General features: G+C 41.7%; 1 protein-coding gene across 1 annotated transcript in view; it reads right to left on the bottom strand.

The window, feature by feature from the left end:
• The window catches only part of ERC2 (ELKS/RAB6-interacting/CAST family member 2), a 905,732-nt gene that overhangs the window by 106,462 nt on the left and 771,669 nt on the right, over positions 1-27,601 (bottom strand). The window contains 1 exon segment of the mRNA XM_017894219.1: positions 11,570-11,704. Within this exon segment, the coding sequence (XP_017749708.1) occupies positions 11,570-11,704 (135 nt within the window).

The following is a 27,601-nucleotide window of genomic DNA, read 5'->3' on the forward strand; positions in this document are numbered from 1 at the left end:
CCCCCCCCACCGCCCTGCCAAACAGGAAAGTCCTAGCCAGGTTCAGAAATCTGCTTCCTGTTCTTTTAAAAATAAACATTAGCTTATTTCTGAGCTGGCCTAGAAAAGAGCCAGTGTGTATTTGCACCTCCTCCAGGTTAGAAAGAGTGCTGATGGCTTCTGTGTTTCCTCTCCGAGGCTCACCAAGGCCCCGTGACACAGGTGTCAGGAGGCTCTTTGTGCAGATGTGGAAAGGAAGGCTCAGGGAGGGAGGTCAGGTAGCTCACCAAAGGATACCTGGCCAGGAACTGGGGAGCCAGGGTCAAATTCCAGTCTGTCTAACCACAAAAGTACACCCTACTGACTCCACCATATGAGCCGAGAAGCCACAAAAAGAAGAGCTCACTTTGACCCCAAAAGACATTTGTTGGTTCTGCTTAGCTCAGCTCTAGAGTACATTGAACTTCGTCCTGCCTTGTTTCCAAGCTGTTGAAGACCCTGGTTGGAACTAGAAGCTACAACTTAGTTGGATCCCTCTGGCTCTTGGAAGAAAGGGGTCTTCACATGCAAGTGGAAGCTATTTACGTGGACATGTCAGCAGCACCCCAACACATTTAAGATCTCTGAGGGGAAAGGCAGCACCTTTACTTCCTTCACACTGTGCCATGATTCTCAGATGTGGGAACTTAGATATTTCTAAATGAGTAATTACGGAAGGCTCAGTTCTCACTGTTTTGAATGACTGGATTCCTCCGAAGGAATATGCTTCCCGGATTCCCAGAGTTCCTTACGATTGCCAAGATTGTGTTGATTCATGTCTCAGAATGCCTCTTCCCGTCTTCCACCACACTAGCCACATCTCTGGTTTATTCTTCTACCCGCAAGTGGTCAAAGCGGAACTTCATTGGTTGAGGGGGAACGCAGTAGGTGTCCATATTTTAAAAGACACACTGGGGTGTCTCTCAAGGGAGAGGCACAGACTGGAGATCCTGTGCAGCCTGGGTTGGTTCTTCTCAGCAAGCTCACCTGACAAGGACACGCTGAGGCAGGGCACCCACCTGAGACCACTTTGCCAAGCCATCGAGAATGTTATAGAAGTTTGGGCGACCTTTTCCTTCACTTCTAATATAGCATCTTTAAGTGCTTCCTCAATTTTTTTTTTTTTTTTTTTTTTTTCTTCATCATTATAGGGCAAATTGAAGAAACTAGTTTTCTATTTCCTTCAAGCAAAAGTAGCTGTGACAAACTAGTCTTTGGTGCACTGTGCCAGTTCACTCAGCTCAAGGACATCAGATACCCAGCTGAAGATGAAAATGCTGGACGCGGGCCGGGCGCGGTGGCTCAAGCCTGTAATCCCAGCACTTTGGGAGGACGAGACGGGCGGATCACGAGGTCAGGAGATCGAGACCACCCTGGCTAACATGGTGAAACCCTGTCTCTACTAAAAAAAATAAAAAAAAAAAAAAAAAAAAAAAAAACTAGCCAGGCGAGGTGGCGGCGCCTGTAGTCCCAGCTACCCAGGAGGCTGAGGCAGGAGAATGGCGTGAACCCGGGAGGCGGAGCTTGCAGTGAGCTGAGATCCGGCCACTGCACTCCAGCCTGGGTGACAGAGCTAGACTCCGTCTCAAAAAAAAAAAAAAAAGAAAATGCTGGACGCTTCTATGTTGGCCAACAATATTGTTTGGGAGCTTAAAGTCAACATCTGCTAAAAGCAGAACCCTTGCCAGATAACCACAAAAAAGGGTGGGAGTGAAGACAGGCTTTATTTTTGCTCCTTCATCAATCCGTCATTAACATTTGGCTTTGTTAAACACAGTGAAAATTGTGTTTTTAACATGACTCTGGTTCCTTCATGGTAGGCAATCAAATTTCCTTTTGACTCTTCATTTCCTCAGCTGCTTAAAAAAGACAATGAGAGGAGGCTGAGGCAGGAGAATTGCTTGAACATGGGAGATGGAGGTTGTGGTGAGCTGAGATCATACCATTGCACTCACTCCAGTCTGGGCAACAAGAGCGAAACTCCATCTCAAAAAAAAAAAAAAAAAAAAAAAGAAAGAAAGAAAGAAAAGAAAATGGGACTACCATGTCCTGGTCCTGATGCTTCATAGGTTTGCTGTGCAAATTACACTCGAGAATGTAAATTAAACCACTTTGTGGATGTTACAGACTTAGACCAATATAACTAGGCATATCATTCCTGTTGGTCGCGTTGATAGCTCATTACTAGTAAAACAAATTATTTGATATTAAACTAAGGCTGAAGGCAAAACGGTGTGTCTAAAAAGGATCTGATGGTGTACAAAATGATTCTTAAATATTTTAGAATCTCTGGGCTGTTCAAAATTGACATTATTAAGATCATTAGTAGATGGATGCCCAAATCAGAATTTTTCAAATGCTATTGGTCTGTAAGGTGGTTTCCTGCAATAAAGACATTGTGAGTGTGTGCAGGGTAGGTTTAAAGGATGTTTCCTATTCCCTTTCCTCTGCTGGTCCCTTATCTTTGGAGTGCTGCAAGTGCCTGCAGTGTTTTAAGTCAAACATGATCCCTATTACCTCAGTTATAGAAAAAAAGAGGGGCAATGGTGTTTAGCAATATAAAATGGATTTCCCTGCTTCCCGACATTTCAAGGCTGGCCACCCCCTCTCAATGGGGGAGCTGAAGTGCTGCCTCTTAGACAAATTTGACTGGATTAAAGCAGCAAGTTGAAAAGAGATCAACCCTCCAATGTTGCCAAGATGCATTGCATCTGTAAGCTGGGGAGCGCAAGCTATGTCTGAAAAACCCCTGTTGACTCAAAGGATACTGCAACAAATCTCTTAATGTAACCCTAATACTGCAAACAAGGTGTAAAACCTAGACAAATCAGTAAAAGAAAGAAAAAAAAAAACACTCTACCCCAAATAGAGTAAGACTGAATGAAATCTTCAATAGGCTCAAACCTCCTTTAAGGAAAAATCCTTTTCTAACAGGAGGATCCTGATGCATTAAGCAGCTCTGCATTTTTCCCATACATGAAGACCCTACCTGGCAGGGCTTATTAAATCGTGCCCTCATGTGCTTACATGCAGGGAATTAACATCACACCCAGATTAAAGGGCTTTGACAATAACCTGCTCATCTGCAAAGCCAGCTTCCCAACTGCTGCCTAACTCCGCCTCCCTTCCTCTCCTGTGGCTCTTAATGGTTGGGTGAGCATGTAACTGCTGGTAGAGGAAGGAGGCAGTTAAATACCTCCCACAACAACAGTTCAGACATTTGTCCCCATTTCCTTCTTTACCTGTGGCCTCACAGAGAGCCACTGCAGGGTTACTCTACAGCTTCTGCTCTTAAAAACAAGCAAACAAATAAACTGCCACTTTTATTTCCCAATGGTGGGAAATCACATACGCCATCTGGCTCACTTTTAGTAGTTTGGGGATTTTAGTAATCTCTGGGGATAAAGAAAAAAGAGACATCTGTGATATCTTTCTATTTCTTAACCTGCTGAGTTTTAAACACAGTATCCTCCAATCTACTTGTGAGAAAAGAAGTATTGGGAAAGAGGCAAGTGGCTCGCAAGAGCTATTTCAAAATGCATGCCAGGATATCCTTGGCTGCAGTTCTGAGAGGACTGGCCCAGGAGTGGCAATGGTCAAAATCTCTGAACCCTTCTTCCATGCAATACACATCAGCACCAATAAGAGGTTTCTTCATGGGTTATTGAATTTGAAGGCTTCATCCCTACATGAAACAAAACTCAAGGCTTCTTCCAAGAAGTGGGCCATGAAATTAGATATGCAATGCAAAAAAAAAAAAAAAAAATCTACTGTATCTTATCTGGGCAAGCTTTAGACATACGAGCTTGGTTGGAAAACTGACATTAAAAGCCTAAAATATGTAACTTTTCTTATCAGGTTACTATCATGGGGAACTAAAAATTCCTGGTGTTTTGTATGTTCCACAGCTATACTTCAGTGAGGCCTGATATACGGTGTCAATTTTTCTTCAGTGGAGGAAACATGAAAATATATTTATGTGTGCACATACATATATATGTATATATAATGTATATTCAAACATGCACTCAGAGGAAGTTAGGGAGAGAAGTTTCTAGCTAAACATGATCTTGTGAAATTCTTCCATATGTGGAAAAGTCCTCAGTTCATCTGACATAGAGTGATACATACATATATACACACAGGATGCTATGTATACATTTATCCCACATTCAGTTAACCTCAAAACATAAAATAAATTCTTTTTATTCCTCCCTAAGCAAAAGCTAGGAATAACAACTCTATATACAGAATTCATCTTCTGGGGGCAACAGAGCAGGTTGGACCCCTTGCCTGTCTGTCAGAGTTCAAAGGGCTGCGCTTTGACTAATCTGCTGGTGAAAGTGCAAGGGAAGCAGAGCATCAATCACGAAAGCTCGCCCTGCATTCACAGAGAGGGGCTCAGTGGGAGTAGGGGATCCCACGGCCTTGAGCTGGTGCCCCAGGAGGGGCTGCTATGACTGCTTCATTTTTCTGGTGGACTGTGAGGCCCCACCAACTTCTTGTGGACTAAACACAAAATGCAGAAGGAGGACAAAAGCAGGTGGGTTTTATGAAAAAAGTTCTAGGGCCAGGAAACACATGGGCCTGGAGTTGTCACCGGCCTCCAGCCACAACATCAATGAGGGCCTAATTGCGGGCATGGCTGGAAATTCCCCTCTTTGAGGAATGCTCTTATAGGATGCTGACTAATTCTACCAGAGAGCAGTACCCAAGGCTCAGGTGTATGCAGAAGGGACATGGGTAGGAGGGTGAGACAGCAAAAGCCCTGCTTTTCTTTTCTGAGCCAACTCTACCTTATGGCTCTTTTGCCTGTAGAAAGAGGGGAGAAGGAACATGTTTAGGGACTAGAAATCTCAAAACCAAGGCAGTGAGTGCTGCAGCCTCTCTGAAGCAGAGTATAGGTTCAGTACTCTAAGCATCTGCCTGTATGCAAGAATCCAGAATTTATACACAGAAAGGAAAAGCAGATTCCTATCAACCGTTATAAATAGGTCACTGGGATCATTTTACTATATCTTAAAAGACAATCTATGTATCAGTTCTGTGACCACCAGTTTGAAGAGAAGGCCAGATCTAGGCATGGGTTCTTTAGTAACCAAGAAATTTGATGGCTTATGGCAAAACAACATGTGTCCCAAGTAGAATTCTACGGGAATTTTCAGCAGAAAATGGAAGTGAACATTCAATGCTCTGAAATATGTCCAATGGTACAAACACACACCTTGGCTGAGAGCCAACACATGCTGGGACCACACAGTCATCAGGAGCAGCAGAAAAAGCACCAAGGATTACTATTTATATCCACAGACAGATTCTGGAAATTACCAAGTAGAGTGGATAATATTTAGGATTAGGACAATCAATTTCCTAGGACTAGATCCATAGAATGTACAGACACCTTAAAGTTCATAATGCAAAAGGGAAAACCTAGCTTCTACCACAGAAAAGTCGCTCTCTGAAAGTACCCCTAGCACCCTGGCTGATCTGACGGCAGCCCTTAGCAGAATAAAGCATCCTCTCTTTTGCTCTGGCGGCATGGTTTGCTCCAGATCCTTGCATGTTCAGAAGCTCAGGGGAGAGTGAGCAAGGGAATGTGAGTCCTGGCAATCCACTGCCAAGAACCCCCTGTGATCCAGAGCAATTCCCCTTCCCCTCCGGGCCAGTCTCTCCACTACTTGAGGATCTCATTCTGGTGATTCCATGGAAGCAGGAGAGTTTGCAATTGGCACAGGGACAGCAGGAATAGAGAAGAGTAACGGGGAACAGGGAAAATGGGGGGAAATGGAAGGAATAAATTCACAAAACAGAAGAATGGAAATAAAGACAATGAAAGCTGGAGCAAATGGAAAGAGAACAGATGAGATGATACTTTTTTCTTTTTCTGTTTTTTTTTTTTTTTTTTTTTTTTTTGAGATGAAGTTTCGCTCTTGTTGCCCAGGCTGGAGTGCAATGGCACGATCTCGGCTCACTGCAACCTCTACCTCCCAGGTTCAAGTGATTCTCCTGCCTCAGCCTCCTAAGTAGCTGGGATTACAGGCACTCACAACCACACCCGGCTAATTTTTGTATTTTTGGCAGAGATGGAGTTTCAGAACATTGGCCAGGCTGGTCTCGAACTCCTGACCTCAGGTGATCTGACTGCCTCAGCCTCCCAATGTGTTGGGATTACAGGCGTGAGCCACTGCGCCCGGCCAAGATGACATTTAATTCAATTTTGGAAAATAAACAAAATAGGATAAAATTTACTACAATTCAATGGGAAAGAGAAAACGCACATTTGCACTCAAGAATAAGTGGATCCATCATAGTTGTGCAATCACAAATACACGTGGTTACTTAGATGTATCCAAGAGGTTTGCCACCAATGTGCAGTACTCAGAGACTTAGGCTTTCATCTGAGGCCTGTTGATTTTCAGTTTTGTGACTCTGGATCATTAACCACCTCTGAGTTTCTTTATTTATACAATGGGGATACTTCCATCTGCCCTTCCTATTTCCCGAAGTTACTATAGGAGCAGTTCATTCAACAGACATTTACAGAGTACCTAGTAAGGGCCAGACACGTGTGAACATGTGACAAAGAATCTGAATATAAAATGTGAAATTCAACCAAATTTTTCTGTAATTGATCGCATAAGTATCATGTCTCCATGCTCCTAAACTCATAGCCCTCATTTAGAAGTAGGTTTTCTGTAAGTAAAATGTGAAATGAAATTTAAAACTTAAATATGATCAGAAAGTCTTAAAGGTGGTCAAAATCCCTTGAGCTCTCCAACACCTATGAGCGAGTATTTTCATTCAATGAAGGAGGAAGAGGAGAGAAGAGTTTTCTCTTGTGAGTTTTTCACTTTCAAAAGTGGCTACCTACTCTGAGGTTACCAGCCCCAAAATGTTTAGGTTCTTTGTCATTTAGGCCCTTCCCAACTAGAATTGGAGTGGCAAGTGCTTTAACAAATAGAAGTAGATTTTGCACAAACAAGCAGTGAGATTCAGGTCCTTGAAGACCTAACACCCAATCCAAGACCCAGGAAGAGAAATGTGAGTCCTAGATGCACAAAGGGTAGCCTGCATGGTGCCTGACATTTTAAGTTGGCTGGAGTGTGGACCTCATGCTAATGCCGTGCTTTCTTATTCACCAGGTTAGTATATACCTGGGAGCCATTGGAATGAGCTTAATAAAATATGACTTGTACTGGGACAGTAAAACTTGTATGATGCCTAGAAAAAGGAAAGTAGAAAGACTTGATATCATTGATATGTTTTAAGGCAGGGAAGGAGATACTATTTTAAAAAAATGACAGATGAGACTGATGACAACAGGTACAGAGAATGTTTAGGAAAAGCTGAATTTCTACTTGGCTTTGTGAAATCGATCTTGGTAACCTAAGAAACATCTCTAACGTGTCTCCAGCATGTTTCATTTACTCTTTGGACTTATTGTTTCTCAAAACACATGAGCAGCTTGTGTCATGGGAAATATTTGTTGTCTGCCCCCGTGGCCACTTCTTGCTTTGAAGGATTTCCCAAGACATTATTGGGATTTGTCTGGATATTCTACTTGGACATATTCAATGGCTGTGACCATCCTAGGGGTCACAGCCCACCAGCTATTAAATGCTTCTTTTTCAGGTAGGGGGCTAGATTGTTGAACTGCCACACTGCACTGACTTCTCTTACATCTTCTCCAAATCTTCCCACCTCCTCAGTAATCCCTGAAGAGCTGTGTATTTATGACTATTCTTGATATCCTGGGTCCTCAACCTTAATGACTCCCTTAGTTTAGATCTACTGGGTTCTTGGGATCATTCATTCTCAGATGTCAGTGCCTTTAAGAAGGTATCCCAGGAAATGAATGGAAGAGGCACTTCCATTTTCTGTTGTGTAAAGCAAGAAGCTGTCTGAAAATCCCACCTTCTGATAAAAAATACTGCTGGAAACTGGTTCAGTCATGTTATAAAATGGGTAGTCTCTTTTTTCACCTGATACTCTGAGAACAATATTTCTCAGAGCACAGATGTTACTGAAATCTATAATCAAATAAGTCTGGGAAATACTGGATTAAATTAAATTGGAGAGCTTTCTTTCTTATATGACTTTTTAGATCCTTTGATCTGCTAATTGCCCCAGGAAGCTCGAAGATAGAGTTATAATACGGAGCACTTTCACAAAATTCTTTGCCCAGAGAATCTTTGTTTCAAGGCTTTCCTCATGGGACTAATGCTCTAAAAGTTACTTTGGGAAATGCTAGTCTGGACTTATAATACTTGGATTCAGTTTGTCTTAAAGAGCAAGAAAAATCATAGTGAAGAAGAAAGGAACATGGAAGAAATGGAAAAAGAATATAATTATGTAAGTACCTGGCAATACTTAAATTGAATTACCTAAGGAAAATGAGTTTTTCTGGAAAAGTAACAAGGCAACTGATTTTTCCTATTTCTCCATTTTCATGTGTTCTGATCTCTTAACAAAGCTCAAGAGGCAATATCAACATTTTGTAGCCCTTCTTCCATAAGTCATTGTTGGTCAAGTCTTTAGGGCCACAGGAAGTCCAGTGTTGGAAGATTCACAGAAAGGGAATCAGGAATCCCTGGAAGAGAACTTTCCCCTTTAAGTCAGCTCAGCTAACACGGGTACATTATGAACACTTAGTTAAAATCTCGTCCACAGCACCCCATTATTAGGACTCTCATGCTTTCATATGGCTGTCATTTTTCTCCTAAGAAGAAATATATACTCATATGTACCCTAGATGCATTAGTGTATGCAGGCTACGCAATTAAGTGTAGGGTTTGTAATCAATTGGGAAAGATAACTATTGATAACTATTATCCATTGATAATGATTTTATTCTGGGACTTAGATTGATAACAGTACATATACTGATATACTAGTTGTTGATTACCAAATCTGAAATCTTCAGTACAGGGGAACGCATCATTCCACTAGACCTGTGATGCCCAGTCAAAAGGGGCATCCAGCTCAGGAGATACAGCCATCTCCAACACTGGTGCCAATCTACTCTCACACTAGGGTTCCTTGCTTAATCTCTCCTTCTCTAATTAGAAGAGTCTAGCAAAGGAGCCTTACCGACTTGATGACTTCAATTTAAAACCACAAAAATACCCTTCTGGTCAAGAGTATTTTACTTTCACAGTGAACCCCACTACAGAATAAGTTTCTCAGGTATGGGCCCCTAATTAAGTTGGAGCTACCTTTTATCTGTCTTGTTCTGATTGACATGAACCAGAAAAGAATTGGACAAGACATCAGATGACCTGGATTCTTATTCTAGGACTAGATAGCAAATGCCTTGAAGACAGGGGTTCTGCCCATCATGCTGTTCCCCAAGTGCCACATCATGGCTGCCATGGAATTAGGTTAGGAACTCGGAACAGGATTCCAGCCTATTCACCCACTTCCTGGGCCCCGGCTTTCTCATCTGGAGAAGGAGATGAGGTTAACTGCCTCTATGTCCATTGGCTGCTTAGAGTGTTCACTGAGATGGTAGATGTGAACGTGAAAGACCATCACCATCTTCCTAACAGTAGTAGTGAGAAGCATGTGCCAAAGGTCTCAACAATATGCCTTAACCAGACAATCTTCAAGGAATGCGAACTCTTCTGGGAAGGACACCACCCTATGACAACCTCTAGTGTCGGTGGACAAACATGAGAGTCAACCAAATAGATGAGACACCCTAGTTTGTGATCACAGCTCTCTGGAAAAGTAGCAGGAGCCTAGCTTTTGTAAGAAATATCATTCACAAGATGTGCTCTGGTGCTTCATTCCCAGTAGAACATATGAGCATATGTGTCTCTGTGATGAGACAAGCTGGTTTGTTATCTCAGCAGGTGCCTGGGTGACCCACTCCCCTGACTTGGCTCCAAATCCTTCTTTCTACTCTTAGGGTGCTCTCTGTTTTTCTCTCTGTTGGGGTTTGAGTGGGGGAACTCAGGATGGTCTTCTAGTATGTGTGGCTCAGAATGAATGGCCAAAGTGGGGACTGCAGGCTCCCACCAATAAAACCTCATACTCTCCCAATCTGAGAGAAGGCCAAGGAGAAAAGGGCAGGGACCAGGGATGAGAATGAGTTGCTTTAGTTAGCAGGATGCCAGGTCTACTGGGGCAGGCAAAGGTGGGGAGGTGGTAGTGGTGGTGGTGGTGATGATGAAGGGTGATAATTGAATAAATAAAACCAAAACAAAACCAAAACACAGATATACAAGATAATGACAAGAAATTGACACCTCTCTCCGTATTTCAGATCTCCAAATCAAGAGCATATTTTGGCAGCTAAAACATGAAATCATGCCCTGTCTGTACTTGGCTTCAGAAATCTAGATTATTTCTGTGTGAACAGCTTCGGCAGTGTTGGGATCTCTGAGGGCAAAAGCTTCCAGGTACAAAGGTCAGGTCAAGCTCAGGGGCTGGGGAGCCTCCTGGTGCTGGCTGCCTCGCTGCACAGCTCCCAGGAGAACTTCTAATGCTGTGTTCTATATAAACAGCTCCCCCAGGACTTGTACTCCACGTAAAACATCTTGGAAACTTCAAATCTTAACTTCTTTGGGATGTTAGCAACAGGAGGTGAAAAGGAAACAGAGCCACCTGAAAAGTTTTAGGAGCATCACAAGTATCTCCTCCCCCAGCAAACAATTAAACTGCCTCTTCACACAGGTAATTCTGACAAGCCCTCACCCTGCCATATCCAAAAGAGTGCATACTTATCCAGTGGTTCTATTTTGTTACCTATTGCTCCCATCTATGGAAATGTATCAGTTGCACTAGGATCACCAAAATGGGGCAGGGGAGGTGGGAATCTTAGTACAATGAAGTAAGAAATATTGCTCATATTGACTATATTATCCTGCTAGTTTGCATTTAATTTCCTAATTTCCATAAAATTCACCTTTAAGAGTTTTAATACTAAACACTGTAAATAGTTTTTGCATTTGGTGGGTGAATGTAAATATTGCTGTAAAACCACAGGCGGTTTTGTTTTTGTCAATCCATCTTTTCATGTGCTTTACTTAGTCAAGGGAGGAGATAGGGTCCAAATCAAATAAACCAGACTCCTTGACTTCACTGGCTAAAACACCAGCAAAACGGATTTCTCTCCTTGTTGTTTTACCCCACCATTAATTTGCATCACTAAAGAATTTTCTAGGAAAGTGCTCAGCAAACTCAAGGCTTCTCTGGTTGCCAAGCTCATGGAAACAAAGTGCTTTCTCTTAAAACTCTGAAAAAGACATTCCAAAGTAACCCGCCATGAGGTACCGAGCCAGCAATAGACTACATATCTATGAAAGAAGAAAGGAGGGGAGGAAAGAAAATGCATAACATAAACAAGAAAAGACAAAACCTTAAAGAGGAAGGAGAAAGAAAAACATTTAGATTCCTTGACTGATGGAAATAAATACCAAAGCTATTAGTTTCAGTTCAAAGAACGTATCACTTTATGCTGTTTATTATTTCTTGAGGATTATTTATTTTATCTTAAAATATCTAAAGGGTAAAAGGGGTCTTGGAGGTAAGCAGCGATGAAACTGACCTGGTCCGGAGAGGGCCTGTGATTGGAATGTTGCGACCTCCCAGGAGATCGATGGTGGTGGTGATGGTGGTGATGATGGTAATGGTGATGGTCCTCATCGTAGTTGTCTGCCATCAACTTCATTCTGTTCTGGGTCTGTGCAGAACAAAAACCAAGGAAGATTCCATCAGGAGCTAGAAGATCAGTCAAAGAGATTCAGGGCATAATTATAGTACCTATAGGGATCCTTTTGTTCCTAATCCAGGAATTTTCACTGTTAGTCAAGTTGAAACTTAATAAAGAAAGCACCATGCCATTAACTTTGGTGAAAAAAGCTTTGTCACATCCTTAAAGCTATTATGTTACATCTGTAAATGTTAATGTACTTCCTCCTTGTGATTTAAAAGGGAAAAAATGGACATACTCTAAGGTGCTTTGCTTTACATTGTCAAGCAATCACAGAGATCCAGGGTGAGCTTGCAATCGCAGAGTACCAACAATTATGACTGAGATTCCAGACGGACACTCTAGAGCAAGCTGGAGATGGAAGTCCTGGATGGAAAGATGGGAAGGGCCGGGTGGAAACACAGAACTACAGATAAACAATGGTCTCACAAGACAAGGCAGAGAAATCCACTCAAAAGCTGCCAAATGCAAAAATACTGATGGAGGTGGTTTACTGCTATGATGACTTCTTGGGAAATGGCTCTCTATGGACATTTTAACCGATTTTCTTCCTTGAGGGAACTGAGCAAAAGGTACAAAGTCAATGGGAGAAGAACTGACCACTCTAATTTACAATCCATGATGCCTGTCACATGAGGCAACTTGGAGTCATGGTTAAAACCCCAGGGCCATAGAAGTGTACTGCTTTATTATGCAAGGCAAGAAACGGACCAGTGATAAACTGGCCTGACAGGCTCTCAGAATCTAGAAAAATGCCTAAAGACCACGGGAAAAGAGCAAACAAAATTATCCAGCTCAGAAAGTCAGGAAATGTGGGTCTGATGATAGACCTGCCTGGATTCAAGGGATTTAAGTCCTGGCTCCACCTCTTTGCTGGGTATGTGACCTTAAGAGAGTAAACTGTTTATAAACCTTAATTCCCTCAACTCTAAAATGGGAGTAATAGTGCCTCTTTCCTTGGGGTTGCTGCTAGGAGCAAATGATATGATGGACTTCAAGTGTCAGTCCAGTAACTGGCAATGAAAGTCAAATGCTGTCATTACTATAGTTACTGCTGTTATTGTTTGCTATAAGACATTTGTCCTCCTTTGTATGTGCTGCTTCCTTTGCTTGCAATGCCTCCCTGGCCCCCTTTCTTCACCTTTAACTTCTATGACTGGCTAACTCAAACTATCCTGACCTTGTCCTTGAGCCTGGGTGACACATGCCTCCTGCACACCATGGCTCTATAACCACAGATTTATCTGTCCGTGTGTCCATAGACCTTGAAGCTATTTCCTCCGTCTGCCTCTCCCTAGAATCTTGCATAGGGCCTAGCAGATGTAGATATACAATACATGCTGCTGTAATGAGTGACCAAAAGAATGAAGGGGCCATGATTTTGAGGGATGCTGCCATCCTAGAGACAAGCTGCATGTTTGTTTCCAGCAGGGAGAGTCACGGAGAGTTGAGGACATTTCATGAGTTGCCGTAACAATCCCACTGGTGGCTCAAGATGACAATGAACCAACAGTACTTTCAGAGAGCCAGAAGTCAGGGGTTGGCAGAGCCTCCAACCAGTTAGAGTTTTATTATGTAATATAAATAACACACTGACAATAAAGAAAAGTCTGGACCTAACATTGGGTATTCTTATAGTATTTTTCACATACAATCTAACTTATTCTCAATACTTTCCCAGGAGCAATTATTATCCTCATTTGGCAGCTAGAAAGGTAAGGTGTAGATTTCAGTCCCGAGAGTCTCTTTCTTGACATAGAACATGGAGATTTTCTGGGTCATCCAATTCTCAATCTCTAGGCTTTTTCCCTTGTCTTGCTGTTAGCAGAAAAGGCAAACAGCTAAACAGGTAGAAAGAGATTTCCCATAAAATGCTTTGGTTCTGTTAAGTTTTGGAAACACCTCACATCCCAATTCTATCTGCCAGAGGATGTCTCATGATTTACTCACTCCATTTTAAAAAATGTGTACAATATTTGAAAGCCCCCAAAGTGAATGTTAAAAAAAACTGTATATATGAATAAAAACAATAAAAATAGAGGGAAAGATCCACTTAAAATTAAATAAAAAAATCCCAGGCAACCTTTGGCAGCTGAGAGCATTTCCATCCTTCACTTGTCTACTTAAGGTGTCAGAAGACCCAATGGGCAAGTTATGCTTTGTGAGAAAGAGCAGGTCAGTGGAGCTGCTGCAGACTAAGTACCGAGATTCCCCTTAGTCAGTCTGCCATTGCACATGAGATTCTGAAATTCGGCGTTCACAACTAAAATTCCAGTATTGTCAGGATCCTGTACTTTTGAACTCATGAACTAATAAATCTGGAATTGTTTCTTCTAAATAGAATTCTGAGAGCCTGAGGGGAGCTGTAAGGTCTGCTGTGGGCAAGAAGGAAGGGACTCGCTCGAGAATGAAGGATGGAGCCTAAATGAACAAATAATAATTCTGCTATTGTAAACATCGTAATATCCTCATCCTTTGGGGAAGCTCCTGTGATTTTATGAGATTATTTTCTTACCAGCAACAAGCCTAAAGTTCCCTACCTTTGAACTGTATCCCATAAAAGAATGTACAAGCTAAACAAGATGCTATATGCAGTCCTAAATGTGTCTGCTAAAATGAGGTGTTGGAGAGTAGGCATGTCATGGGATAAAGACTGTAAATGAATGATGTCATCTTTCCAATTTGGTGCTGAAATATAAATAAACCACGTTGTTCATGTGAATACCAGATCTGGGGGAAATGTACACAGAGCAATTGTGAGCGGAAGAGGCTTCTTTTGATTAGTCTGGGCTGGAAGAGAAGAGTGTGAAACAGAGATGAAAAATGAGAGTTTGGTCTGATACTCTAGATAATTTTTATTTATCTTGCTTGTAACATATCCCCTAAACTGTGACCAATTTCTTACTGGCTAGTTGCTGGTGTTCTCTCCTAGAAAAACAGTTTGACCAATCTTGATCCTTTAATTGTCAAATTTAAAATGGATCTCTTAAAATTTTTTTTTTTTTTAGATCTGCACTACCTAGCTTCATCCACACCCAATTATGTCGGTTTACACATAAACAAGGGTCTGGAAGGATAAGAAGTCACAGATAACACTCCCTAACAGTCAATGAAAGAAAAAGTACAGAATTTGTAACAAGGATTGGACACGGATACTGTTTGTTCAAATAATTCTAGGCAAACTTACCTGGTGATCCCATATATAATGGTTCACAGCCCTGTAGCCTCAGATGCTTGAGGTGCCCACTGAAAAGCCTGAAGCAGCAAATCTTCCGGGCAGGCAAAACTAAAAACCCAGGAAAATTAATATAGAGTTGGAGAGGGATTGCTTTCCACAGCACAGCACTTGGGAACTCAGGGACTCATTTAGCGATTCACTGAGGCCCATTTTTATTTCCTTTGCAGTGTCTACCAAACTGCTGACCAGACACTTTTGCCTTTGGCTAACTGTGTTATACTCTTTTTACTATATTATGTCATGACTGTGGAGACAAATCTAATCAGACTTCATTTTCTACTTCCTCTTTCTTCCAGGCGCCACCTTATTTCTCTGGGGCCATCGCCTCCTAACAGCTCTCCTGCCGCACTCTCACCTCCCATTGAACACATTCCATAGCCAGAGCGACATCAGATTTCTGTTCCTCCTTGGATTCAAGTTCTTGGGAGGCTCCCGCCACACTCAGGAAAACAGCCTGGGTCTTTGACATACTTAGGTATTTTTGCTAGGTGACTGCTAGTTACTTCCACAGTCATACCTCCCGATCTCCTTGTCCCAGCCTTGGGACCTGCTATTCTCTCTCTTCGTCCTGCTCTTTACTCTCTACCCCTGAAACCTGAGTTATGCCCATTAGTTCTATGGTCTTAGCTTCAACGCCATCATCTCCAGAGATAACTTTCCTAAGCCCATCTCTTCCTGCTTTCAGCAGAATGCTGTAGCCACTCCCCTGGGTCTCTGCCATCAAAGCACTTATCTGAACCAATGGTAACTAAGTGCAGGTTCGCTTGGCTTTCTCCACCACTAGGTTGAAAATCTCTTGAGGGAAGTACTACGTGTGGATTGCCCTTGCACTCCCCCATCTAGGGCAGAGTCTCATGTCTTAGCTGTTAAGTAAAGGTGTGTCAAAGTATATGAGTGTAAAAATGGACGGATGGAGAGGGCACACAGGCTACTGTGGAAAAGATAAGAGGGAAGATGTGAGTCTAGGATGAGTCAGTTGAGTATTTAACTTTTGATGTGATAGTTTAACTTTTCCTGTTTATTTGTTTTTGTTTGTTGTAATTCTTGGGAGTGGCGAAGGCAGAGTATGTGCATAGCTTTGGAGCTGTTGGGCAAGTCTAATCGGTCTTCTTCAAGAAATATCCCATTCCTTAGCTAATTGGACCCAGTGAAATACTCTACCACCTCCCTGATTACTTACCTCATTAAGAATAAGGGGTGTTGGGGTGTTATCAGTTTCATTTCTTACTATCCCCTAGCGTTTGGGGAAACAGGAGCCTTCAGAAAACCTCTGTTAGTGCCAAAAGTCAAACATGGAAAACTGAAACTTTATCCATTAACTAAAATATCTGATGAACACCATCTGTGAAAAGGTGCCAGATACTCCAACTCTTTTGACATTTCTGAAGAGTTTATCCAACGAGCTCTTGAAACAAAATGAAAATCCTTGATTGACTAGTAATAGACTCAATAGCCTAATGGCAATATGTAGCGATAAACACATCGTATTAAAACTGCTTTTAAAAATATTTTAGCAAGGTGGCAATAACAAACTATGCTTTGATCAGTCATCTGGATCAAGTTAACAATAAAACCTTCATGAATATGGTTTAAATAAAAAAATATAATAAGATCTGTTGCTACGGGATATGGAGATAATACTGTACAACAGCAATTACAGTTTTATTCTATCAGGCTTTCTTTTCTTTCCCTGTTTCCCACCAGGGAAATCCCAAATGTTCAGGAACTCTTCTACTGTCTTGTTTCCACCTAATCAGAGCAAGGTGAACAGCTCTTGTCTCCAAGTAAAAGATGAGGAAACCAGACAAGAATGGGATAGCTAGGAGAGGAGAGATTTCCTGACCATCCACTAGACTCACATAGCAATGAATCATAATTCAGTAGAATCTAAGTTGCAGTGCTCAGGTCACAGTTGGAGGACAAAATGAAGCCAGAGGATGCGGAAGCTATTAAAGGAATGTGCTGCATTGGGGAACTTTCTGGGAGTATGTAAGAATAAATGATGAAAAGGCTTGTACTGTGGACACTGCACTGAAATTCACTCAACACTTACTAAAACATCTGCAACTGCAACGATGCCAAGAATAATTATGTGCCAGGCTAAGTGTTTGGCCAGCATTCTCCTGCTGAATCCTCACTCCTGAGATGGCTCTTCTTGGGGCCCTCTTTCACAGATGCGGAAACTAAGCCCATAACTATTCAGCTAGTGAGTAGAAGAACAGAACTCAAACCCAGGTGTCTGACTCCAGATGCCTGCAGTAGTGTCATGAAGGGTAAGGTCCAGTCCAGGTGCGGGGGTGAGGCAAAGATGAATAGGACATGAGGAAACAGAAGCCTGACTATAAAACAGTATAAGAAGAGGAGCAGGAGAGAAGGGTATGGTTTAAATGGATGTTCAGAGGCAACAGAGATCACCTCCAGCTGAGGGCGGAGGCATCAAATAAGGCTCCATGGGTCAAATGCCCCTTGAGTTAAGACTTGAAAGTTGGCTTGGCTATAGGTATAAGGAGAGAACACTGGGGAGATCCCACAGTAAAGTGGCCCTCTAATCACCTTGAGAGGAAAACCGGTCAATGAGGGGAACTAGAACACCAAATGTGAGATATGTAAGTGTGTGTGTATGTGTGCGGGCTTCCTTCATTCCTTTGTTGAACGTGGGGAGAGCAGGAAATATATGTGAGACAAAAATCCACCACCTTATTTTTCAAAATAACATCAACTTGTGGCATTTGGAAGGAATTTAAGACAGAGCCACAGCCATGTACTCATCTGTGTCAAACTAACATCTCTGGAAAAATGGGCCAGGCTCTTGGCATCTATGTGTTTTACAGATATCTACACAATCCACTGCTATAGCATTAGTCCTGCCCTGAGCACTGGTCTGATCTCCAAGAACTCATTCAGGTGATCCATCCTTCCTGCCCTTCATCTACAGCAGAACAGAATACTGGTCAGACTCTCCCTCCCAACTTTGTTAAAGGTGGCGCTCTCTCTCGGTCCCTATTTACAGACAGAAATTTAGTAGATCATCATGTAGGTTTGGCTGGTGTTTGTATACCTACTCAGTAAGCACCTTTATTTTATTTTATTTTATTTTTAATTGTTGCAGAGAATGTCAGTGTCCCTCCTATATTCTCTTGTTCCACACCAGATCTTATTTGCAGCTTGGATGGACAGTCCTGGATGTGCTGCTGTCTTCCCACCAGGAGCCCATGCATCTTCCTCTGCTTGAGGTTTTGCTTTAGCCACAGTTGCACACTTGGCCAGGGAACGGGGCAGATGGGAAGTGTTGGGGAGCTCATGCACCTGAAACAACTCTCAATCTATGAGGGAAGGAGATGGCAGATAAATAGCCAACATCCTGGCCCCTCAGTGGACAATCCTGTAGTATGCTCCAGAATCTCTCACTAGGTCCTCAGCAGTGGGAGCCCTGGTTGATTACAGCAGAAAACTGCCCATTAATGCACCCTTTGTTGGCCTTTTCCCTTCCCTGTATCACTGCCCCATTCTCTCACCATGTTTCTGGAGATCACTTCTCAAATAAACTACCTGCAGTAAAATCTTGTCTTGGGATCTGTTTTTTTGTTTGTTTGTTTGTTTCTGGTTTTTTGTTGTTGTTTGTTTTTTTTGAGACAGAGTCTTGCCCTGTCACCCAGGCTGGAGTGCAGTGGTACAATCTCAGCTCACTGCAACCTCTACTTCCCAGGTTCAAGCGATTATCCCACCTCAGCCTCCAGAGTAGCTGGGATTCCAGGTGCCTGCCACCACTCCCAGCTAATTTTTTTGTATTTTTAGTAGAGATAGGGTTTCACCATGTCAGCCAGGCCAATCTTAAACTCCTGACCTCAGGTGATCCACCCAACTCAGCCTCCCAAAGTGCTGGAATTATAGGCGTAAGCCACCTCGCCCAGCTTGGGGTCTGCTTTTGCAAGAATCTCAGCTAAAACCCTAATCATAGTTGAATAATTAACAAGCCTGTACTTAATTTTTGCACTGGACTAACACGCCTGTGACTCCCAGGCTCTTTTCCATGAATACTTCTCGAGAGTTCTCATCACTTAGAGTGACAGAACTCTCACCTTCCTTAGGGAAGTAACACCTGCCTGGCACTAATTCAGTTTTGGCCAAACATTCATACTGAGACTCAGACTGAATCAGGATTCCTTGAGTCTCATTTCCTGTATCTATAAAATGGGCAAGTGAGGGAAGAATGTCTTCAGCATAAACCAAACACCATAAATAGATAGACAGATGCTGATCTACTGTTCCTGTTGCACATTTTGTGCAGTTTTTCTTTTCTTTTTTCCTGCTAAAATCAGGGGAGGGAAATTATGTTGCTAAGTTGCTTTCTGTGGCCAGGCGCAGTGGCTCATGCCTGAAATCCCAGCACTTTGGGAGGCAGAGGCAGCCGGGTGGCTTGAGCTCAGGAGTTAGAAACCAGCTTGGGCAACATGGTGAAACCCCATGTCTACAAAAACAAAATACAAAAAATAAGCTAAGTGTGATGGTGGGTGCCTGTAGTTCCAGCTACTTGGGAGGCTGAAGCGGGAGGATCACCTGAGCACAGGAGGTTGAGGCTGCAATGAGCTGCCATCACGCCAATGCACTCCAGCCTGGGCAACAGAATGAGATCCTGTCTCAAAAAAAACAAAACAAAACAAAACAATTGCTTTCTGCTGTCACCTTAGGAACCTGGGGAATCCCCTGAAGGGTTATGGACAATGATTGTAGCCAGTAGCATTATCTCCACTGTTACACTGTCAGCCAGTGCAGCCCATGAGGAAGGATTATTTACAGAGAAAGAGTTCTATATGCTTGGCTCATAATGTTAGGATACTAAATAGTGGCAAAACAAGACTGCCATTGTGAGATAGAGCCACCTGTTAACATAAAAAATAATAACCAATGCCTGCTTGGCCCTTGCTGTGTGAACAACACTGTGCTGGCATCATCTCATTCAGTCAGTCTGACATCAACCCTGCGATGCAGGCAGGGGTGGGGGTTGTATTTAAAATCTTTAATAGCTGCTATGACAGAAACCCAAGAGAACCAAGAGTGACACAGGTGCACATGCCCTGAATATTTGCCTTGGTAGAAGCTCTTGTTACTCCCACTTTAGAGATGAAGAAGCTGAGGCTTAGGGATTAAGCAACTAATCAGAGCTCAAATAACTGGTAGATCTGAGGCTCTGACTCTGAAGCCTCCTTTGTAACCAGTGCATCCCATTGCTCAGATCCATAAGGACCAGCCCCTTCATAAACAAATCAAGACTGACCTGGGAATGGGCTCTGATCACCCACTCCAATCATAGCTTTAAAGAAAAGCAGCTCACTTTTGATTTTAAAATTCCCTCTGAAAACGATGGAACTCGGACACATTATAAAATCTTAATGGAGCCCCAAAGAAGTCCATATTGCTGACCAACCCCTAATATAAATTCAAAAGTCATTATGCACAGTCCACATTAGCTTTTAATGCTTCAACCAATGAGACAACTAATAGCTAGGCTAACACATTAGCAACTGCAGACAACCAAGGAATTTCTAACATCCTGAGCACCATTGCTAGTGGTAGAGTCTGGGGGAAGGGAAAGGCCCTAGAAGTTTCCACCACAAAGTTACTTAGTTAAGCGCAGGTCTGTTTAATTAAGTCGTGGGCAGCACATGCTATACTTAGCTTTTAAACACTTGTAAAGTCCTCTTCATTCATTTATCTTACTTGTCACTGACAAGCTCTTCAAGGACTGTAACAGTATGCAGAGCATGAAGAGCCTGGGTAAACAACACATATTTTATGTGGAGTCTAAACTGTTTCAACTCAGAAAGTCAATAGAGGGTCTCTGAAAAAAAAAAACCAAAAAAAAAAAAAAAAAACCAGACTCTTTTACTAAAGTGTGGAAGCATTCTGTGCATGGTCTGTTAGGAGTTTCTTTAGAAAGTGAACTCCAAATCAAATCCTAATTTTTTAACCCAAAGGTAAAAAGACAAAAAAAAAAAAAAAAAAAAAAAAAAAAAGGGAGGAATGGAGGAAAGCAAGGAGGGAGAGAATGAAGGAGACTGGGGAGAAATAAAGGAAGGAAGAAAGGAGGGAGAAAGTGAGGGACGGAAGAGAAAGAGGAGAGAGAGAGAAGAGGAGAGGTAAGGAGAAGAGAAGGAAGAGAAGACAAGAGAAGAGAGAAAAAGAAAGGAAGGAAAGAGGAAGGACAAAAAGTGTTTGCAGGTGTTGAGATTCAGACTCCATAATTGTGCTGACAAGTGAAGTCAACATTTTCATTCCATTCATAATTCAACAAATATTTATTATCACTGGTTTAGGGAAAACTGGCATCATCAAAACAGCTCCCTAACTAATGAATGGGCAAAACAGCCTCAGGGTGTGGACTAACAGAATTGGCCAATAGGCTAGAAACTGGAGCGTGAACATTCTAGTAGAACTCTAGGAGAATATGAGATTCTAGGAGAATGTGAGGTTAAGTAAAAGCCAGCAGTGCCCTCCGGAAGGGGCCGTGAGAGTCTTAAACAGGGCTATGAAGAGAGGTGTTCACATACCCTTGGAGGCAAGATAATTCACAGAGAGTAAATGAACTGCTTGACAGTTACATATTTACTCTAAAATGTATTAAAACAAATTATAACAAGCACATCAAAGAGAGGATTCATAGAAATTATGTCTTAGGATGTGGAAAACACTGTGAAGTTAATCCTCAAAATGTCTGAAGCTTGAGACACCACCATCAGTAGGGAATGGTAAAGCAATGGAGATTGGACTGGGTTGCAGGGAGAGGAGACTAGAAACTCAGGTCAGCCCAGAGAGAATGAATGTGTCCTGAGAACTGCGGGAGGACAGAAGGACACTCTGCTTCGAGGGCTTTGACCTTCATGCAGAAGTGGAAGCAAATGCCATTTGGTCCTGCTCCGAGTTCTAAAGCGGACTGGAAGGGCATAAACCTAAGACCTCCCAGCACCTCACCTCCTTCAAAACAAAACAAATGACCCCCAAAGGGGGAGAAAAGCGATGGGGTGAGCCATGCAGAACATGTGGTGGGGCTGTGTTGGCCAGCACTGAGCACAGTTCTGACCCCAGGAGGTGTGGAGACAGCCAGGAGAGGCTTGGCAGCTGGGAAGGAGAACGAGACAGGGAGAGGCAGCCAGGCCCTTGGAGGGAGAACAAATCCCTCTCCCCAGCTGGTCTCACGCTTGGGTGAGACAACTGGAGAAAATGTAAACATGCTCATTAGCAGTTTTCCAATCAGTTGAAAAACAAATGGGAAGAGAAAAATGGCAGTGGATTGTTCCAAATACCAACTCTCTGCCACATCTCCTCAGGTGTTTATCTTCATCAGAGTTACCCACTGTGCTGTCCTCCCTTTCATCTGGATCTCAACCCCCTTACTAGCTTTACCAAGAACGCTTGGAGCTCACCCTAACTAGGGTTCATTTAGTTCTATGAGGAGTCACATACTCCACTCAGGATAGAAGGTCTCTGTGGACACCCCTAAAGATGCACAAACAAGACAGGGACATCATTTGCAGGTCTCCCCACAGCCTTGTCCAAGCTGACAGTCCCTCAGTACATGAACATGAAAACTCATCAATAACCCCCACCTCTTCTCCTGTGATAACTTACCCCCAAAGAAGAGGCAAAGTGGAAAGTTTGTGAATCTGTGTGTGAATCTGACAGAAATCCAATTTCCAGAAAGGATGAAGTTACACTCAAATTTCATCTGGAAATGTCTACTATGTTGACTCATATGGTGTTTTTGTTTTTTTTTTTTCCTAACACATCAACTTGAATTTATTGAATGGGTACATCTCAAAGAACACTTTCTCTTAGTCACCTATTTAAGGTTGAATCCAAAAAGCCTGGTTATCTGTGACTCTGAAGTTGAAATAGCCTAAGTACAAAATGTCCAAATGTATTTAAACTTGCATCTGAACAAAAATAGATACTAAAGTATGTAACTGATGTTTCTTGACAGTACCAGGAAAAGGCGGGTAACTTGAAAGCTGGGGAGACCTTCTCGTAGACTAGAGAATTTTAGGGCTATCTCAAATTTCTCCCCTACAAATAAGGACTTGCCAGAACAACCTAAATTCATAAAATGTTAATACTGGGCCACATCTTCAATTAGTGAATCTGAGCTTACTACTTTACAGAGGGGAGACTGAGGCTCCAAGACGGGGAAGGTTAGTTGCTGATGGGCCCAGGAGAAATCCCCAGAATACTTGACTGCTGGAACCTGGCCCTGTCCTTGCCCCGGCTGCCTTCTCATTTGATTTGCAAGTGCAGACGAGTCCACCATGTCCATGACCTGTAACACTACAGGCCCGACTCATGTCATTGGTTTTGCGTTCCAAAGTACTATGGTATTAATTTCCATTCTTTCAGTCTAAACAGAATCAAACACCTAATCATTTTGTTCTTGATGGCTACAGATAGGTTAAGGAATTTTCCATTTCCTTTGAGATATGAGCCTTATTTCTCTAGCAGAACTACTGATTAGGCTTTATAATTTTTCTTTTTTAAATAACATCTATAAGTTTTTATTATGTAAATTATACATGCTAGTTATGAAAATTAAAGAGTACAAGAGAGTTTATAAAAGAAAAGTAATGTTCCCCTCTGTCTGCCCCAATATTTATTCCTGCTGTTAAGGTTTTTCTGCCAATCTTTCTAAAAAAAATTATGCTTAATGCAAGCACAGACACACATACATACCCTTTAAAAATAATATCTCCAATATGTCTTGGCTGTTCTTCCACATCAAGAACATGGAGAGCTTCCTCATCATTAATGGTTGCATGTTATTCCGCTCTATGTGTATACTTTTGTTTACCAGTCTTCTATTGATGTGTTCAAATAGAGACTCCAAAAGAGAAGATATCTTTTTTTCATTTTATTCCAAGATGCATCCCAAGCACCTAAAGCACGGCCTGGCACATATGGGCATATAATAAATGTTTGTTGAATGAATAAGTGATGGGCATTTGGGTCATTTCCAGCTTTTCATTTTTCCCAACAATGCTTAAAATAATATTTTTGCAAAGGAACAGCTTTGCTTGTCCTAATGTGTTTGTTTCCAACAAAGATGGATGCTTAAACATACCATAGCTGTTTCTATAATGTGCTAGGAAAAAACAAGTTCAAGAGAGAACCCTAAAATAGAATATATACATTTTAAACTTGGAAGGATATCACCAAATTCCTTTCAAAACTGTCAATCAACATCCAGTCTGTACCTCTTTCTCTAAGCTGTGCTAACATGGGGTTTCTCCAAACTCTTTAATCTTCAGAAATATTATAGGTAAAAAATTGTATCCCATGTGTATTTCCCTAAGTATAATTTGAAGCTGAGCATCATTTCATTCATGTATTGTCTATTTCTACTTCATTATCTGTGAGCCCCCTTTTAATGTCCTTTTTTCCCACGTTTCTTCTTGAACATTTGGGAACTATTTTTTTATTGGTTGTGAGAATAATTGCATATCTAAAGAAAATTAGCTGGGGCTGATTTCAGGAAGAGAAGAGCATAAATGAAGGTGGGAAGAAGGCACATACGAGCAGGCCATGCGGGGCATGGAAATGTGCAGACAGGTGAGAGGCGAGGATGCCCAGCCCAGTCATTTGAACACTTCAGCATATAAGGTGTTCTCTTGAGCAGAAGAGAAAAGGGGGGAAAGTGGCAGGTAATTGATATACTGGGATGTGAACAGAGTCGGCCCCTGGTGGACCATTAGCAGGAATGAATGTTAGCAGTTAATATGGGGCTTTACTTCTCTGCAGAAGACTTTTGGGTTTTTTGAGTGTTAAGCATGCAAATGCCACTCATGCTTGTGTTAGTAGAAACAATCTAATACAACCTGCTTTCCCAAACAACAATTCTCTTTGTAGCCATCCTGGTGGATGGGGATCCAGTCCCCATTCCTTATCACTGGAGATGGGAGACTCAATACCTATTTGATAATGTATTAAGCAGCTTAAATAGGATGCTCCCTGACTCCTACACTCATATTTTGAGCTTTGTACCTGCAGTTGTACCCTACTTCTGCCTTTTTGAGCAGCTCACGTCTTCAGATATTTGAATACAGTTATGTCCATTATCTATTCATTGTTCGCTCAACTAGTTATTCCCCACTTCCCCTAGTCCTCTCTCTGTACTCCATCGCACAAGGGGTTACTACGATACGTCAAGGCTCCTTTGAGAGAATTCTTTGAATAAAGCCTGAAGCTAAGTCTTCACGTGTGTCCTTACATGTGCTAAGCACAATTTAGAAATAATTAATATACTGTTAGGTTCCACTGATTTTTGCCATCTGCTGTGCAATGCTAATGCTCTAATTTGCAATTGATTAAACTCTATCCTGCTTGTTAGTTCCTCTGCCATTCTCTCTCTCTCTCTCTCTCTCTCTCTCTCTTTCTGTATCTCTCTCTCTCTCTTTCTCTCTGTCACACACACAAACACACACCAGAATTTTAATTCTAAGTACATACTTCATTCTTTCTCTTATTAAAAAAAAAAATTTTTTTTTTGAGATGGAGTTTCACTTTTGTTATCCAGGCTGGAGTGCAACGAGGCGGTCTTGGCTCACTGCAACCTCTGCTTCCCAGGTTCAAGCAATTCTCCTGCCTCAGCCTCCCAAGTAGCTAGGATTACCAGTGCCTGCCACCATGCCTGCTTAATTTTTATATTTTTAGTAGAGATGGGGAATCTCACCATGTTGGCCAAGCTGATCTCGAACTACTGACCTCAGGTGATCGGCCCGCCTCGGCCTCCCAAAGTGTTGCAATTGGGATTACAGGCATGAGCCACTGCTCCTGGCCCTTACTAAATATTTTGTTTAGACTTATACTGACTAAATTTCAGACTATAGTTCCATCTTGCTGAGGTGTTTCTCAATTCTGATTATGTCTGCCATTGTTTTTGGTAAGCTACACGGCTTTGATGCATCCCATTTTCACCAAAAAACATGTTTTCAAAGGCTGTGTATAATTAGTTCCTTGTACATCCTGGCAGGTCACAGTCTAGCTCCTCTGGCAACGTCCCTACAGAGGTGACAGGATTCCCTAACCAACCTGCCTATAATAGCGCTGTGCAATCAACTCTAAATCCATCCATCCAGTCCTTATTTCTCTATGTGGTAAAAAAGCTATTCATATACATACGAGTTTATCTTAATGTATTCCTAGCTGAAATCTTGGTACCCTGGTACCCTGTGACTATGCCATTCCCTTGATTTGTCTTTCTATCAATCTTATCAAAAAACAAAGTGATGTTAGCACTACCTAATTTTCAGGAACAAATAAATCTTAATGATTTCTGATTTTATTCTCATTTCATAAGCCATTAATTTAAAGACTTATTTTGCAATCTAGGTGAGGACCAATATCGAACCTATAGAATTTAATCAACATGACATTTGTCTTTTAGGCATTTAGTGGTAAAGTTCTGGAAGTTGGTAAAATTCAGAAGAGCTTAAAAAAGTGGAAAATTAATTTCTCTCTTCTTTGGGTGCTTTCATCCACTGTTGGCAGAATTTTAAGTTGGTATAAACTTTCTCAAGAGCAATTTGGCACTATGTATCAAAATTTAACATATGTATACCCTGTGGTCCAATAGTCTCTTCCTGAAAAAAATGTTGGAGAAGAACACAGGGATGAATACAAAAGGGTATCACTGGGATGGTAATCATAGAAGCAGCTAATGAGAAGTAAAAATATGTCCATATATCAGGATTTGGTTTATCAAATCATTAAATAGCTTTTATTCCTATAATGAAATATTCAGAAGCCGGTCAAAAGAGTGATATACATTTGTATTCACCAGAAGGAAAGTACATCACAACATATAATTAAATGGAAATAAAAGCAGACTGTAAAACAACTTGTTCACATAAAATAGTATATAAAAGTCTACATTTACACATATATATGGGTTTGTATATATATGTGTGTATGGATACATATATATATGTATATATATATGAGAAAAGTACAGAAAGATGAGCACCAGCTATTTATAATTATTGCTGGGTATTTAGATTTTAGGGAATTAATTTTCTCCTTTATTCCTTTCTATATTATTTAAATATTCAATCAGGTACAGAAAATAATAAAACAATAAAAAAGATTTCTCTGCTTCCTATACAAAAATGCAGTGATACATATTACATCTCATATTAGGGGGAGATACTGCTGGAATCATTTTAGTTCTGGGGAAAAGACTCCTGAGACTGAGAACTTTGACTTTGGAGAACTCAGACTCCTCTTGCCTTCTATTTTAGTGAACTACAACAGCCCATTAAATGGAGCACCCTAACTTACTGGCCACAGCTTTCCTCCTTCCACCTTAATCTTTTAAAATTCCAATTTCTTCTAACAACTAGAATCACCAATCTCTCTGAAGTTTAGCAAACTGCAATGAGGGGCATGGCTGTGTCTACGCACAAACAGCTGGATTGGAAAGGAAAGGTTCCCAAGACCCTGTCAGACTCTGAACCAAGACACTAGTGCCAAAGTCAAATCCTCCCCCAAGAATCCAGGGGACCTCAGCTGGATCAAGTCACTGTCTATCTGAATGTCACATCATGGGACAAAGATCGGGAGTATCTCTTTGCTGGGTCTTTTCAAGT

Source organism: Rhinopithecus bieti, unplaced genomic scaffold (genome assembly GCF_001698545.2).
Source record: "Rhinopithecus bieti isolate Rb0 unplaced genomic scaffold, ASM169854v2 scaffold_21649, whole genome shotgun sequence".
NCBI lineage: Eukaryota > Metazoa > Chordata > Mammalia > Primates > Cercopithecidae > Rhinopithecus > Rhinopithecus bieti.